Below are 18,760 nucleotides of genomic sequence, written 5' to 3' on the forward strand. Positions count from 1 at the left end.
TGCCTAGTGGACTCATACCTATAATGTTATATATATAATTTTTTATTATCTAAGGATTTGGATTAATTCCTAGAGATCCTCTAATCATTCACATTTTTTTGAGTGGTGTATGCAATAATGTATCACTGTTTTTAATTTTTTATTTTGAGCGCAGCTCATTTACAATATTTGCTAATACAGTGAAGGTGGTGTACACAGTATCTAATACAGTGTGTACAGTTTCTACTACACTTTAGGCAATGTACACAGTGTACAATACAGTGCAGCAGTTGTACAGTTGCTAATACAGTGCAGGCTGTGTACACAGTATCTAATACAATGTGTGCCGTTTCTAATACACTTCAGGCAGTGTACACAGTATCTAATACAGTGTGTACAGTTTATACTACACTTCTGGTGGGTGTACACAATATACAGTACAGTGCACCCACTGTACACTTTCTAATACACTTCAGGCGGTGTACACAGTATCTAATACAGTGTAGTGTGCTGTTGCAAAAAAAATAATACATCATGTCCGGAAGGCCACCAAGGAGAGGCTCACAGGCCACTAAAGGAGGGCAAGCAGCTTCTGTGTCTACAGTCAACAGTGGTGGACGTGGAGATGGTGCAACCTCTGCAGGTGGCCGTGGATCACGCTTGTTTTTTTTTTTTGCTGCTGCTGGCCGTGTCATTGAGCCATAACATGCAGAACAGTTGATGGAGTGGATAACGAAGCCGTCCTCATTCTACACATCCTCGGTCACCCAGGCTCATGATAGTTGAGCTTCCAATGCAGCTGCCAAATCGGCCTATTCAACTGGCTCCTTGTCCACAGTCACTCCTTCTGAAGTCCCACCATCATGCACGGAGTAGTCCCCAGAATTATTCGACTACAGTGTTGGTTATATGCCCCTGGAGGATGCGCAGCGATTTGAAGGCTCCGATGTTGGTTCCCAGGTTGAGGAAATAAGTAACGCAAGACTAGAGAGGGGGTGCCACAGAAGGACAAGAAACTGGCAGCCATGTTTCACAGCAGGGCCCGTTACTGCGCCCAACAAGAGTATCTGTGAGGGGTTACAGTGTTGTGGCACCACCACCACCCAAGGCCCAATTTTTCTGCTCCTGTTTAACAGGGGCATGCAATTCCAATTCTTGATATAATGTTTAACAGCAAGGCCCATTCCTGCACCCAACAAGAGTAACTCTGAGGGCTTACAGTGTTCTGGTACCACCAAGACCTAAGGCCCAATTTTCTGCAGACTATATAGGGCAGGTCGTATAGTATATATACTGCTGTTCAGAGTATATAGTGCCATTTTTTTTTTCATTTGGGTGCGGGATTCCCCTTAATATCTATACCAGACCTGAAGGGCCTGGTATGGATTTTGAGGGGACATCCACACCATTCTTTTTGCCAATTTTGGAATTTTTATCTATATTGCCGGGTCTGACAATACATTACAGCCGCGGGCAGTTTTCAATTTTTTTTTCTTTTAGAAATGTAATTTTGCTGTGGAACCGTTATAAACATGGGAAAGATGCGCTACTTTACAAGAATACTAAGGACACCCCAAGGCACGATATTTAAAAGAATATTTTGTTTTTATTGTTTAACTTTAAGGATTATTAAAATCACTGCATTGATACATGTCCCCCGGGACAGTACCCGGGCCCCTAAACACTTTTTATGGCAATAACTTGCATATAAGCCTTTTAAAAATTGTGCCTGTTCGCATGTTCTGCTGCAAACCAAACCTGCACAGAGCAGCCCCAAACATCCTCTTCTAAGGTCCCCTGCTGGCGCTTTTGTCTGCGTTCATAAACACAAACAACATTGCTTGGCCCCATTTCCTGATCCCTCGTCACAGGACTTGATTGACAGAATCAGGTGCCAATAGCTCCCACTGCTACCTTTGTCCTGTGAATGCAGGAAGAAAAAGGAAAGAGCCACTACAGAAGGGCACAGTGCTGGACTGAGTGAGTGAGGCAAGTGCTTTGGGGGGACATTTTTTACCTTAATGCAGTGAATGCATTAAGATAAAAAATGTGTACCCCTTACAACTACTTTATAACTGAAGGCAGTTAAAAATGTATAATCTTTATTCTATCACTGCACAGCTTTGTAATATGAAATCTACCAGACATGAAAAGAAAAACTCGGGAGTATGCAAGAAACTACAGAGAACGAGAACAGCAAATTATGCTTTTGATGGAGTTTTCTACCATTATTAGTCAGCCTGTCTTATTTTGCCATGCCAGGAGAAGGCAAATAATTCTTGTTGAGACAACAGATTTGCATTTGTCTGACTAATGGTATGATTAGAGTGTCTAGGAAAAACAGAGCGGAAACAGTCTGGTCACCTGAAGGTACAGGATAAAGTCAACAGATAGATTTATACACAAAGGACTTGTAACAGAAAATTTATACAAAGAGGAAAGGTATAGGGGAAGAAATGAGAAAGCAGCAGGGTCACTCATCAGTAAAGACAAAAAAAGGAAAATTAAATCAATTTTGAAAGCCCCAAACCAGTAGAATTTCTAACCTGAAAAAAGTATGTGATCAAACACTAGGGCTGGCGTTTTATCTCGCTGGATTGAGGAAAGGTGAAGCGAGGGCTGATGTATTTTTAAAGGTTATTCTCAAAGTCTGTGGATGGCTTAATGGACTTCCCTCTGAGCAGTGCACATCACACAGGAGAGCTGGCTAGTGCTGCCTGGGTTCCTATCATCGTTGCACTTTACCAATGCTTTTAACCCTTATTCGCTGTTGGAAGCATTGAGCCTTTTTTCTCACCTTACCCATGACCTTCTGTGTTATCAGAAGTAATAGGTAGCTTTAAGAAAAATGAACTAGATTTCTACAAATGCCATGGGGAATTGCAAATGATGGATTGCCATGCAGTGAGGGGCAGAAGTTACTGTTACATTTGCAGCAGTTTTAACTCTGTCATATGGCTATTTTACCTTATGGGGTAATTTACTGGGTGAAGAGAAAATGATTTCTTAGGAAATATGTCAAAACTGACAGGAAAAGTGTATATCAAAGAAACAACTGTAGAAACAGTATCAAATGACTGAACATGTCTCCATATATGTGACTGTAACTACATACCCTAATATGCATTACTGCTACATTATAATAATTAAAATAAGTAAGATGGGTAAAATAAAGTCCAGGAAAGGGTAAAACAACCATTATTGTATAAAGTACATGAATGTTAGGTCAGGGGATCGACTCCTTTAGCTTGAACCCATCTACGGATAAAGGGAAACTGACAAATCAAAGGAAAATAGGAATGCCATTCCTGTCATTCTGTCAGTTCAACTACACATTCCAAAATAACCTGCACTTTGGACAAATATTGTGTCATATACAGCCTCATGTCGTAGAAGCCTGGGCAGGAGCAGACTCATTCAATTCCTCTAACCACGATCACATTTTTCCCTGTGCAGACGAACACTTATATTTCTTCAATTTTTCACTGCAATTACAGAAGCTAGACCAGACAGCCTGCATAATACTGTTGGGAATCACTGAACACTTTAAGTTGTGTTACTGCGCTACCTATATAGCTAATCCTACTGAGGGCACGAAAAGAGCTTGGTTAGGGGCACAGGCCATGTCTAGTCAACTAGCACTACAGCTGGCAGAAAACAAAAAGATGTTTCCTACAACAGACCCATTTTGAAGATGGAGAGTCTACTGGGCACATGTTGGCCTTGCTTGCACGGGCACAGAGATCCACATCAATGGTCTCGGCCTTGTGAAATACTTAAGGGGTTTCTCAGAAACAAACTTCAAACATAACACACATTTTTAGGTCTTTTTATGCTGACTTATAAACCTCCAAGGTACACCCTGCAGAAGAGGACATAACAGGATTTCTAGAGAGGTGTGAGCTGCCACAGTTCTCTGCCTCGGATGCGGCCATACTTGATGCCCCACTAACGGAGGATGAATTAGCTACAGCATTAGAACAAACCCAAAATAATAAGTCTCTGGGAGCTGATGACTTTCCGTCCGAGGTATACAAAAGATATGCGGACACATTCCTACCCATGCTGGTGAAGGTCTATAATGAGGCACTTAAGGAAGGCACAATGAGGAGTTATCGGAGCCATTCCTGCTGTTCAGAGGCACCAGACAGGGGTGCCACTTTCACCCCTGCTGTTTGCCCTGGAGCCACTCGCAGAGCGAATAAGGGGGGACAGTGAGATCGTGGGGTTCCAGCGTGGCACGGGAACGGATGTAATATCATATGCTGATGACACCCTGCTGTACCTAGGTGACACGTAGGGCTCTTTGGTTACAGTTACGAATCTAATTAAAGCCTTTGGTGCACTGTCCAGCTTCTCCATTAACTGGAATAGGTCAGTACTGATGCCCTTGGACCCTCTGACAGTCCGCTTAACCTGACTGCGCATCAATGGTACAGATAGTCTCCTCTTTTCGTTATCTGGGTGTACAGGTGTCCCCGGATGTCTCCCAATATATACCGCTTAATCTTGTCCCCCTACTGGCTAAATTTCAGGACAAATGCAGTGCCTGGTGTAAGTTGCATTTATCAGTGGTGTGGAGAGTGAACCTCATAAAGATGGTATGGGCGCCACAATTATTATATATTTGCCATAATTCACCGGTTTGGGTTCCCCATCGCTGGTTCGATAGAATAGACTTCCAATTTAGGGAATTGATTTGGCACAAAAAAACAGCTATGATTAGGCTTTCTACTTTACAATATAACAAGGATGAGGGGGTATTGGCAGAGATGCCTGAGCTTATTTCCGTGCCTCCCAGTTACAACAGCTGGGCGGTTGGGGATTGGTGGACGCCTCGGACCCTATACGCAGACTCCTGGCCACTCAAATGGACGATGCCACGGCATTGTCAGGATTGGAGGCTGGCTATACACACTTAGATAGAGGACTCCCATCCATAATTCTACTGAAAACACAGTGGAACAACATCAAACGATTACTGGGTGTTAAAGGTTGCCTGACACTTACTCCTATCTGGCGAAATATGCATTATAGAGAATTGCTTAAACTCAGTGGACTCAGAAATTGGGAAGCTGCAGGGTTCAAATACATGTCACAATTGTATAATGGTCATGTCCTCAAATCCTTTTTGGAAATCCAAGCAGAATTTGATATACCACGCACTAACTATTTTAAGTATCTGCACTGCAGATACAATCCAGACTGACACCACTTAGGCTAACTGATCATGCCATGATACAGGGGATTCTGATGGAAAGTGACAAAAAAGGCATGATTTCTAGAGACTACAATATTATCCTTAACGCACTTCAGGACCTGGCCAAGTTGCCATGTAGAAGTAAATTGGAGGAGGATGTGGGGGTCAATGGATGGGGAGACATGGAATCTTTGTCTAGCCTCCACCACCATGGTGTCAGTATCAGCCTCTCAGAGACTGTCACACCTCTACCTGCTGCACAGGGCTTACAGAACCCCAGCCAGACTTCACAGCTGGGGACTTCGAGATACCCCTCTCTGTCCAAAATGCATGAGGGATCACGGAGACCTCATGCATATGTTCTGGACGTGTCCAAAACTCTTCCGTTACTGGACCGGGATACTGGACTTGATTTCTCAGGTGTTTGCCTTTGTCATACCGAGAACTCCTGTAGTGTGCCTGTTGGGAGCCCTGGATGAGGAGCTATTAACCCCGTCCACTCACACAGCAAAAATCTGGTTACTTTATGTGGCAAGACGATTGATAGCTCAGCTCTGGATTACCCCCAGGGTTTCCACGAGGCAACAGTGGATTGACCAGGTGAACAAACTGTTAAGGGAGAAACTGACATATCAGCACAGAAATGCACCCCGTAAATTCCATACAATATGGCAGGCCTGGTTAGATATTCCAGGGTTGTCACCCCATTAGTTGATCAAGGACAGATTACTACAAGGCTAAGAGTCAAGTTAAACTGGTGGAGAGTCCAATAGAAATGATAAAACTGGTAGTTGTATAGCTCCTGCAGTGAGATAGGTGATCGTAGTGGGCCCGGGCGACTTGATTGGATATTACACGTTCGCAGGGCTCTGGGACCGGTATTGATTACAGGTATACTTCCTATATGTTTCTAGTTTTCCTTTTGTTCTTGTTTTTTGTTGTTTTTTTCTCTTAGCCCAGGTTCACACTGGGTACGATTTGGTACGATTTGAGATGCGATTTCACATGTCAAATCGCATCTCAAATCGGCGACATTTGCCGGCAATGGCACCGTCCTAATCGGTGTGACGCCGCATCTGCGGCGCTGCACCAATTTCAAAAAGTAGTTCCTGTACTACTTTTTGTGATTTCGGGCCGCGATTTACATTGAACCCTGCACAGATGTCTCTTAAATCGCGGCTGAAATCGCGGTAAAATCGTGATTTTACCGCGATTTCGAATTCGCAGCAGTGTGAACCTAGCCTCAGTTTCATTTGTTTTATTTGATAAACGAGGGCTATTGGTTAATGTTCCTTGCAGAGGTTTAAGGGGAGTGGAGGAGTGAGAAGAAAAGGGAAAAAAAATGTTTACTACCTGTTTTCAAATGATTCAATGTGCCGACTTGTGTACATTCTAATATTCATATACTGTGAAACTTTTATATACTACTGACCTGGTGCAGGTCTGTGTAAAATACTGGTCTGTATATTGTCTCCTGTTTTCTTAAACATTATTTTGTACACAGTGTATGTGATATTATGCAAAACCATATAAAACTTTTTTAGGATTTAAAAAAAGTTGTGTTACTACACTGTTGATGTAAATTTTTCCTCTTTGTCCAATGCAGGTAAACAGTTAAATGCAAAAGGCAGTAGGCTGGAAGGCTGCTTGGGCGGTACTGATTCCAGCCAGATACAGATGGGGAACAGTCAGTTTGTAAAAAAGGCTACATTAGGGTATGAACCCATGGCTGCACAGGGCAGGTGAGCAGATTTGCTTAACCCCTTGTCGACCGCTGCACAACTATATACGTCGTCAGAATGGTACAGCTGGGCAGATCGACATATATATACACACGTATTGGGCGGAGCAACACTATCTGGCATCACCACGCCCCCCCCCAGCTGTCTGGCTTGAGCCGCGGCTGGATGACAGCAGAGTTTTTTTTAAACTGTTTTGCTACATGAAAAGTTTGTTTGGATGTCAGTACTCTGAAATATCAAAATAAAGGTGCATATACTGCACCAAGAAGCCTTTTATTTCTTCCCCTACTATACCCTTCTACAATACGTCCTGTGCCAGGAGTGATTATCGGGACTTTAGCAAGGCACTGTACTTGCGTCAGTGCTACATTTTGAATTTAAAACGTATTTGTGTGAACTGTGAAGTTAAGTCATGGATTGTGGAAACTAACTAGTGTCGGGTGATTGTATATAGTGTATACCACATTTACCACTGACTAATACAGAGTTGCAATGCAAGGATATCAGCTAAAAGTAGTCGGATCTGTATGCGCGTTATAATTAATCGAAATTAGTCGATTAATCGATTAAAAAAAATTTGATTAATCGAACACAAAATTTTAATCAGTAACAGCCCTAGCGCAAACCAATCAATAAACGCTTATTGCGATTTTTTTTACGAAAAATATGTAGGCCTAAACTGGAGGGAAAAAAAAGTTTTTTTATATATTTTTGGGGGATATTTATTATAGCAAAAAGTAAAAAATATTATTATTTTTTCAAAATTGTCGCTCTATTTTTGTTTATAGCGCAAAAAATAAAAACCGCAGAGGTGATCAAATACCACCAAAAGAAAGCTCTATTGTGGGGAAAAAAGGACGCCAATTTTGTTTGGGAGCCACGTCGCACGACCGCGCAATTGTCAGTTAAAGCGATGCAGTGTCGCAAAAAGTGCTCTGGTCTTTGACCAGCAATATGGTCCGGGGGTTAAGTGGTTAAACTAGGGCTGCAACTAACGATTATTTTCATAATCGATTAGTTGGCCGATTATTGTTTCGGTTAATCGGATAATAGCCTTAAAATGTTTTTATTTTTTGGGCCAATTTGTTACAAAACACAAATTTCCGCAAAAACACATTACATGCTTTTCTGCAGCTTCTCCATTGAAGTATATTGAACCAAAGAAAACAAAATAGCACCCTTTTTTCGTTAAAAAGTCTTTGCCCTTTCCAAATACGCAGCAGCTGAAAAAAAAATCATGGATGTGAACGTGTCCTATTAGGAAAACATGTAAATGAACTGTAGTGTGTTTCTGCAAAAAGCACCAAAAAACAGGTGTGAACCCAGGCCAGAGATGTTTAGTAACATAATGGGGTTAAAAAAACAAAAATAAGTACAAAAAAAGAGCAAATAATCGCTACTGTAAGGGGTTCATTTTTTTACTGTGGGACAGCGAGAGTGATATTTACAGTAGCGATTTGCTTTGTTGTACTATAAATGGCTCATTTTAGTTTTTTTAACCCCATTATGTTACTGGCCGATTAATCTACTATGAAAATTGTAATCGATTAATTTCATAATCGATTAGTTGATCGGTCCTGCATTAAACTCATGAGGACTTTTTCTGCCAGCAGTGACAGACTGCAGTAATCCATTATCGCTACAAGTAATTTCAAACATTTGAGTTTTTCCATTTTTTCTCATCACCAAGGTCAAGTACCCTCTTATCCATCAGAGCGGCACCACAGTTGTCCCGGGCAACCTCTGGCTCCAACACACAGAGCTCCCTGGAAGTTTCCTAAGGACACCTCTGCAGCCTTATATACTGTTGCGAAGGAGAATCGCATATCCTGCTTAGCAATCATCCTACCTCATTACTAGTGAACACATCACCATAAGTACATGTATCATCAGCAATATCTTCATCATCAGCATTCATAAACATAGCAGTTTTATAAGATCTATCAGGTTGTCTTTTGTCATAACGCATGGCACCCTGCGTGTCACTCAGCACATCACCCTTACTCTCCAAAGGAATTATTTTGTCCACTAGGGCAGCTTCACAGTTGTCCTTGGAAACCACTTGCCTCACCACTGCAGGCTCCTTGGAGGTTTCCCTGGGCAACTCTGCAGCACCCGTCACTGTCACTAGGGAACACGGCACACCAACCGCTTTGGTCACCCCTAGCACATCTCTCCCAGCACTCTGCTGGATTACCATAGGTGCACACAGAGTCCATATGTCCCTTTCAGTCCTTGACCTTGCTGCAAGCAGGGTTTTAATCTGTGTCTCCCCACTGATCTGGGTAGCACACTGCAGCAAGTCCATTTTTACACCTTCTGCAGATCTCCCCACCGGACACACTGCCACTTTACTTGGATCACAAACTGCAACAGTCTTACCATATCCTGTAGCAGATAACTCTGGCTTCATTTGAGTGCGCTGTCTCTCAGCTACATATTTACTGACCAACTCCTCCTGGTGGCCACAGGATGAAATCACAGCAGGCATCTCCCACTGTTTAGCACCCCCTGCAGACGCAACTCCTTGTTGCCAGGGGTGATTGCAAACATGTCTGTAAAGGAATCTTGGCCCACAGATAAGGAGATCTGCTCAGCAACATTACCTCCAGCTGCATCCCAGAATCTAGGGCAAGAAAATATGCCGTGCCCCAGCTCACCACATTCCAGGCATGGTACTTGGCGACTTTCTCCTGTTGCTAAGGGAGATGGCACTCTCCCAACACGCAGAATATTACTGGTATCTCTATGGGGAATTGTGGTATACCTCTTCCCTGTAGCTCCTCCTTCCCATTGGCACATTATCTCCTGTTGCTAATGGAAACGGTGCTCTCCCACACACATAGACTTCTCTCTCTATGAAGCGGTGTTGCTTTAAACTTGCCACAATCCTCTGTAGGCAATATCTTTGTCTTGCGGTCCATCGACCTGATATCATAGGCGTTGCTATGGGCAACTGCACCCATCTGCTCACTCTTTACAGTCAGGATTCCCATACCTTTGGTTAAGCCTGGGACAAAGGGCACTTGGAAATGTCATGCCCCCACTCACTGCACCGCAAATAGCACACTTGGTTCTTAACACTTTTCACATTGATAGCTGGCCAGCTTGCACCAGCGTTGCCAGGGGCAACAGCATGCACTTCCCCTTTAACTTGGTTCAGTGCGGCCAAGTGCATCTTGCACCAGTCTGGGGCTTGTTCTGTCGGTAACAACCCCTCCAGCCACAAGGTTCTGTCTCATCTCAGCAAACATTGCTTCCTTTATGCGTTTTGACCTCCCCATCGCTGCAATCAGGCCAACAATGGTTTTTAACACAGCTCCTTTTAAACACAGGAAAATTTGGCGTGGCATGCAGACTTCTTTGCGATTCCGCTTGAACCATCCATTCACTGGACCTTCCTAAGTGGATACTTTGTCTCAGGCCACGCTGAGCTCACTTCCACGGGTACACCACCTGTATGCAACACAGTCCATCAATTGAACTCCTGTGCAATTCAGTTTGCCTGGCTGCCACACACAGCCAACAGCAGTTCACCGCAGAAAACTTTAACTTTTCGTTCACATTGGCTGCTCATCACAGCATTGCTGCAAACACACAGTTTCTTTCTACTCACTGTTTTATCGGTATGCGAGGATCTGGAACTCTTCCAGAGCGGGGGGCATTGATTGTTTCAAAAAACTAGTAGCTAAGCACCTGAATGACCACAACATACAGGGATATACAAGGTAATACTGGACTATAATCACACACATAGGTTGGACTTGATGGACTTGTGTCTTTTTTCAACCTCACCTACTATGTAACTATGTGTTAGAATGGCCCAGTCAAAGTCCAGACCTAAATTCAATTGAGTATCTGTGGAAAGACAAGAAAATTGCTGTTCACAGACACTCCCCATTCAATCTGACTGAGCTTCAGTTATTTTTCACTCTCTAGATGTGCAAAGCTGGTAGAGACATCCCCAAAAAGACTTGCATATGTAATTGCAGAGACTGGTTGTTCTACAAAGTATTGACTCAGGTGGGCTGAATACAAGTGCACGCCATAATCTTCAGATTTTTGTTTGTAATTTTCTTTTTAAAAACAATGTATTTTTTTCCTTCCACTTTACAAATATGTGCCACTTTTGTGTTGGTCTTTCAAATAAAATACATTTACGGTTTTGGTTGTAACATGACAAAATGTGGAAAATTTCAAGGGGTGTGAATACTTTTTCAAGGCACTGTACATCAGCTTTTTTTCAGGCAGATTGGAGTGTCTTTGGACCCGTAGACTTCAATGGGAGTGGCTATAAATGCACAACATGAGCGTTTTACAAGTTTTCTGGCCAAACAGCAGCTCTTCACCCTTATTCTCATCCCCCTAGTGTTTTCTGTTTGCTAAAACAAAAACGCCTGAAGCTGGCAGCCTGCCAAGATTATTTTTCAATATATAAAAGTAATAAGAAAAGAGCTTAGTCCTCATTCACATAGCTAAATTGGCCATGGTACGGCAAGAATACCGTGGATATCTGAGGCCAGGAGCCTAGGTGTTTGTGGACAGCAGTGGCAAGGAAGCCTGTACAAGTCAATGACTGGGTTACATGCAGTTAGGGACAGATGATCGGTCTTGAATGCAACCTATCTGCATCCAGGAACAATCATCTGTCCTTAAAGCACTCTTCGCCTTCCAGTCCCACTTTCTCCTTCTGCCTATGGGCAGCTAGGCGACTCCTCCTCTCCACCTAGGCAGCCCCTCTAGGCAATCTTCTGGGACACGTGACGGGTCCCAGAAGATCCCCTGTCCACTCCGAGAGCACAGCAGGACTCGCGCATGCGCAGTGCGTGCCCATCCGTGAAGCCAAAAGCTGTCACGGCCGGTTGCCCAGAGTGTCAATGGAGGCGCCGGCGGAGAGGAGGGGGAGAGGAGCAATGCTCTGGGCGGCCAAATCGCTGGACCATGGAACAGGTAAGCGTTTGTTTATTAAAAGTCAGCAGCTACACTTTTTGTAGCTGCTGACTTTTAATAAACATAAAAAGCTTGGAACTCCGCTTTAAGATCATGTAATTGCTTAATTGCAGATACATGCAAATTCACGCTTACAGCAGTGGACAGCTGCAGCTCCTGTCAGCCTGTCAATGATTTGTAGGGGCCTCCTTGCTGTGAAAATCTGCAAATGCCTGTACTTCCAAGAGAGAATATCCAGAGTATACTTGAAACACCATCACCAATTTTGGTGTGTGAAGGAGGCCCTAGATTTTGCTGCCTCTGTTGTAGTCTTGAAGATGAATTTCTCCAAAATGGTGAGTAACAGTCTGCCTGATTGCAGCTCCAGTCGAGAAATCAAACAGCAGATTTATAGTGTAAGGGCCTCAGTGCCTGTGTGAACAAAGCCTAAGGAATTACTGTAAACTGTTTTAAATAAGTCAGAATACAGCCACTAAGGCTACAAGCTTCTTTTATAATTTGTTTACTCACCCAGGTGCCACTGCAGGAGGAATAACAAGGATGAAGCGAAGTTTAGCTTGCTGTAGAGCCTGCCCCATATGTGTCAGCAAATGGGCCATTTCCCTGAGAGAATAATACATAACATATATTAGAACACACATCTCCACATTTAAAATGGTAAACATGAAGTACTAAGGTCACACCGCTGACAGCACTTTTTCAGAATATACCCTTGTATAGCTAGGGAATTATTATTCATATTAGTATGAAAATTTGAAAATAAATACTAATCAGGCTGTAAGTGTGTAGGAATATTACACATAAAAGCAGGCTCAATCACAGCGGCTTTGGTTGATACTTTGTGGATTTCACGCCTTCTGTAATCACTCAATGTACAAACCTGCATAATGCACTTTACGTATCATGGGCATGTAAACAGAACTGTTTAACTACTGCTTCTGCCATCACAACATTGTCAGCATTATTTTAATGGTTTTCATGATAAAAGCAATGTAAAAATGAAATAATAAAGATTAATGCACTGGTTATTAGAATACCTGGTACATTTTAGATGGGGGAAAGTAATGGCAATAGAATAAAGGGTAATATATATTTTATTTGTTGACATGATAAATAATAAAAGGGTTGCCTACCCATATGCAAGTCATAAACTCCCTCTGTAATCCATACCTGCCTGACAGATAAAAAAAAAAAAAAAGTACTGGGACAGCTGATATTGGCCACCACTCTGTATTTAGACTGGGCAAATATCTCAATAAGAATGACAGTGGGAAGAAATCTGTCCAACCAAGAACCCACCAGCATTTGTCACACTCTTCAGCATATGAATGGATGTATACAGTTATCCACTTAATTCACCTTTCTACATTAAAACAGAAGCCTTAAGCTAGCTCAGATATAATACAATTAAAAAAAAATCTCTGCACATAACAATAACAATAACTCTTCTTTCGTCAAAAACAGAACTTATAGCACATTTAGAATTACGACATTGCACCAAATTTAATATACGATCCAAACACTACCTATAAAAGTACCCCTAGTTTGTCTGCGGGCTATGCAGACAATATTTATTTGGACTGCCAAACTGGCATGGACAAAACTATCTCTCCTCACTCTGTCCAATTGTAGTGGGGGTATAGGGTTCCCTGATATAGCATTATACTACAGAGCCCTGCACCTGTGAAGGGTGGTAACTTGGTGTTCACCACCAATGTCTAAGGGCTCTTTCACACGTCAGCTCAGTTTTTTAGATCAGTTTTTTTTTCATCAGTTGATCTGTTTTTCCATCAGTTTTTCGTCCGTTTTTCGTCCGTTTTCCGTCCGTTTTTCATCAGTTTTTCCGTCAGTTTTTCCATCCGTTTTTTCTTTTTTTGGGGGCTTTTTACATATTTTGATGAAAAACGGATGTTAGCGGATCGGATGGTAAACGGATCATCCGCTAACGTCAGTTTTTCGTCCGTTCCGTTTTTTTGACGGAAGAAAAATAGGGTTTTCTTCCGTCCAAAAAAACGGAACTTAACGCAGACGGATGCTAACGGACGTTAGCGGATGCTCATCCGCTAACGGACGTTAACCCATAGGGAAGCATTGCGGTCCGTTAACGGACGTCCTAAAAACGGACGAACGGAACGGACGTGTGAAAGAGCCCTAAACTGTGGGCACAGTTCGAACAATATTCCTACCCAGTGGATTTGGCTGCTCTCACCTGGGTACCAGTGAAATATTACAGATCATTAAAAAGGACACCCTACTATAGGGGTTATGATGGCAGTCATCCAGCAAACTTCTCAGAAGGGGTTGCCCCCTTCCCATTCCCCTAGGACACCGGTGATACAAAACCCAGAGTTCTCTTCAGAAGTTGACAATAAACAGCAGGCTTTGTGTAATCTTGTACAACATCCTTTGAGTTCTTCGGCAGCCTATCAACTGCGTAATTTCGTGCTCTCTATTTCAGATCCAGGCATTTATATCAGACCCTTAACCGTTTTGAAAGATTATGCAATGATGGCAAACATGTACCCCACATATTGTCCGCCACCTACAAGCTATTAAACTCCCTCCCATGTACCCCCATACATCAGAAGGTGGGATTCTGATCTACAAGTTTACCTCACTAAAGCATAAATTGATAGAGCCATGTAGGGCTGCCACCTTTTCTTCAAGTCAAACCCGAACACTTTACCGGCATACAGCATTTTTTTTTACCATTACCGCTCACTGATTGGGTTGCTAGAAATTACTGCACACCATTACTGCTCACTGATTGGGTTGCTAGAGGTTACTACACACCATTACCGCTCACTTATTGGGTTGCTAGAGATTGCTGCACACACTACTGCACACATTACTGCTCACTGATTGGGTTGCTGGAGATAACTGCACACATTACCGCTCACTGATTGGGTTACTAGAAGTTACTGCACACATTACCGCTGATTAGGTTGCTAGAAGTTAATGCACACATTACCACTTAGTTGCAAAATTTAGAAACCCCTTTATTTAGCAAAAAAAAATAAGAAAAAACAGTGGAGATTAAATCCCACCAAATAAAGGTCTATCTTTTCCAAATAAATCACATACAATTCATTTGTTCATTCAATCAAGTGTTGCATGACTGAGTAATTGTCATTCAAAGTGTGACAGCGCTGAAAACTGGCCTGGGCAGGAAGGGGGTTTACCATGCCGATCTTCAGGTGGTTAAAGCCAAACTCCAAACAAGTGTTTGTTTTTTTAGGTTTTGGTTAGAGTGCACAAGGGTTAGAACCTGTGACAGGATTTATTGTTGCCTGTAGCCTTATTGAGATCTTCCCTCGTTAGTTCTGACTCAGGATACGAAATAAGAACATGTCTCCATGTAGGGAAGTCGTAGGCATAAATAAATACTTGAAAGAGGTTCTAAACTAGGGCTTCTTAGCTGCTGCACCACAATCTGCATGTAGTTCGTTGGACCATCTTTTATAAACTGCAATGGCCTATGCAGAATAGCGGGGACTTGCTGGAATGCTTTTTTTGTTTTAGAACCTAAGTTATCACCTAAGAGTGATCACCCTCCTACCACCTACAGAGTGATCACCTATATGAACAGGTATGTCATCAGGGAGAGAGAAGGCAGCATGTTCAGGAAAATAACCACTGAGCTCCAAGGAAGAGTGGTTTATTATGACTACCACTGATACCAGCATTTAAGGGGGTAACCAAAGAAAGTTAATGAAGAGGGAGTTTAATATTGCTGGCACAGTGACTGACAACAAAGAAGGGGGGGGCAGTATTATTGCTACCTCTGTTAGTAAAAATAAGGGAGGGTATTGTTAATTACATTAATACCAGTGAACAAGAGGGTTATTACTGCTACCACAGACACCAATACTGAGGGTTATTATTGCTGCCACTGATACCAAAGAATAGGGGCTTATTATTGCTGCTTCTTCTTTGGGATGAATGCCATTCCTCAGAAACACTTCCAAGGCTCTGTATGCGTCATTTCCATATCTCCTGAAGGATACGGATGGAGCTTTCTGTAAGGGGGCTTATCCCTGTTACACTGTATATGCATGTCTTCTGTGGACCAATATGGGCATTTTAAATGGAGCCCTCCGTGGATACAAATTTGGCTGTCATCTCAGTTCTCATTGGTGAAATTTCCCACCACTTCTTGTACCTGAAACACCCCATCAAGACAGTGTCGGGAAGTATAGGATGTCCCCAAGTGGGCACAGACAGGAATAGGAACCTGACAATAATTATTTCTAACCTTTCCCCAATAGTTCTGTTTGGAGACTGCTTCAAGGGGAGGTCCACACAAAAATAAAACCTCCACTGTCTGGATTCCTCCCCCCCTCCGGTGTCACATTTGGCACCTTTCAGGGGGGAGGGGAGAGCAGATACCTGTCCAAGACAGGTATTTGCACCCACTTCCAGGTATAGATCCCCACATTATCTGCAGGAGTCTACACCACGCCCGGCATCCCCCGCTGTCTTCTGGGAGACACACAGATGCCAGAAGACAGCAGGGACCAGTGGTGTCACACATGCGCAGTAGGGAACCAGGAAGTGAAGCCGCAAGGCTTCACTTCCGGATTCCCTCACCGAAGATGGCGGCGGAAGCATCCGAGACATGAGGCAGAGATCGGCTTCGGGTGCCGACATCGCGGGCGTGCTGGATAGGCAAGTGTCCTTATTTTAATAGTCAGCAGCTGCAGTATTTGGAGATGCGGACTTTAAAAAAAAAATAAAAAAAATTGGTGGACCTCCGCTTTCATTTTCAAACCTGTTCAGCTGCATAGGTAGAAGGTTAACTGAATATTTAGGTTTTTCAATATTCCCAGATGCATGCTAAATTATGGGTACCTAACAGTAAGCACACTGATATTATATTATGTTTTAAGAATGTGCAAGCACACACATGTTTTATATAAACATTTCACATCTAAGAGGAAAAAGGATCAAACAGAAAACCGAAGCCTAACAGCATATGAGAAGTAAAAACCAAAGTGAATCTGACTTCACATTCTTTGTATGCTCAGGGGTCCCATGAGATTCTCTTTCAGGCAAAGAAACCTCTTTTCTTGTGAAGATTTTACTTTAATCAGAAAAAAATGTGCTATATTCCATTTCAATGGAAGCAACCAACCTCTAATATATATTTTTCTACTACACAATTATTTTGTGATTTGCCATTTAACCTGGTCTTAATGTTAAAAAGTCAAGCAAAGTATCACATTGGCATAACAGAAATTTAGCTTTCGTCTGTGATAGATAGGCTTGTTTGTTTATCTATTCTGTGGATCCTGGGTCATAGATAGATAGATAGATGGATAGAATGGCCCAGATTCACAGAGAGCAAGGCGCACATTACACCGCCGTAGAGCACACACCGTACGCCAAGCCAACGTAGAGCGGAGAGGCAAGCATTGCATTCAGCAAGCCAGTGCTCCCAACCTGCGCTGGTAACTATACGCCCAGCCAGACACACGTCCAACACACAATACGCCGGCTTATGTTCCCTGGTGCAGACCTGTGCATGTCTGTTGCCGGGTTGCACCTCATTTATGGGGAAAAACTTTACGCCGGACGTACAACTTACTCGCATCCCTTGTAGCATGCCCTGGGCACACGCACGTTCGTGAATCAGCGTATTTCCCTCATTTGCATGTTTGAATGGCTAATCAATGGGAGCAGTCCCATGCGTCCAGCCCATATGTGCGCCCACCCTACGCCGGCGTGTGCAAGCTACGTCAGCAGGGTGTAGCCTGTTTTAAGGCGCATGTTGGTTTGTGGGTCTGCCGCACACATACGCCGGCGCATATTGGCACTTACGTCGGCGCAACGTGTTATACGTCGGCGTAAGTGCTTTGTGAATCTGGGCCATAGATAGATATTAAAATACAGGCAGTTATATGGTGTTGAAATCTCCCTCATGCTGACATTTTTTGCAGGTCTACTACATTTTTTTTCTAGATATTAAAAGCAGAGTGATGTGAATAACTTCTCAGAAATCTTAATAGCCACAGTATATTCAATAATATTTTTTGAAAATGGCAGTCAAAGCACAATAGTGAAATCAACACTTTTCTTTTTCCATATTACTGAATATTTTCAACTCTCAGTAGTAATGATATGTTTCTGCATGCATGCACAGTAATTATTGTAAACTTGATTATAAAGATTAATGCATTCAGTGCTAATAAACAGACTTTTGGATGAAATGTATGAATATAGAAATCTTAAAATTCCTCAATATTGTCCATATAGCATTTTATTGTTTCCCATCTTACCTCTGTTTTTAGTAAGCAAAACTCTACAGTGTTGCTAGAGTGCTAAGGATAGGATTTTTGTTAGTGTAATTCAGGCTTGGTTGGCAGCCAAGTCTGTTTGTTTTTCTGGGTCAGGATTCGAGTGACTCAGGTAAGCTGGATGACTCGGCAGTAGCTTCTCTGGTGACTCCTCCTTGCTTGGTGGACACTTGGAGAAGTGTCAGCCCAGTGGCAGTGCGGAGTTCGGGTGGAAGATGGAGATGGAGTGCTAGGCTGTCGGAGGCCTTGGAGAGTAGTTCCCATGTCTGGTGGGGATGAACTCAGGCCTGGACTCTGGTGCGGAAGGAACCCTTCTCATGACACATGGAGAGATCCTGACCAGGAGGCACGGAAGCAAGGAGAGGACAGCGGGAGAAAACTAACAGGTAAATCTCCACTGGTATGGATGCAGAGCAAGTCTGGGAGGACTGGGGAGTAGCCAGGAGGGCTAGTGAAAGGGGCAGCTGCAGCCATGCAGGTTGGCAGTGCCTGAAGAGGTGGTCCTGGGAGTAGTAGCCACAGGAATAGGACAGCTAGCACCAAATACCTCTATTTTTGCTGCACTACTAAGGGGGCCCATGGCCCCTGCCTGC

General features: G+C 43.0%; 1 protein-coding gene across 3 annotated transcripts in view; it reads right to left on the reverse strand.

The window, feature by feature from the left end:
* CHID1 (chitinase domain containing 1) overlaps positions 1-18,760 on the reverse strand; it is a 706,518-nt gene that overhangs the window by 512,268 nt on the left and 175,490 nt on the right. For all 3 annotated transcript variants that reach the window (XM_040328528.1, XM_040328530.1, XM_040328531.1), the window contains exon 8: positions 12,382-12,474. In XM_040328528.1, the coding sequence (XP_040184462.1) occupies positions 12,382-12,474 (93 nt within the window). The remainder of the gene's footprint in view (positions 1-12,381; positions 12,475-18,760) is intronic.

Source organism: Rana temporaria, chromosome 11 (genome assembly GCF_905171775.1).
Source record: "Rana temporaria chromosome 11, aRanTem1.1, whole genome shotgun sequence".
NCBI lineage: Eukaryota > Metazoa > Chordata > Amphibia > Anura > Ranidae > Rana > Rana temporaria.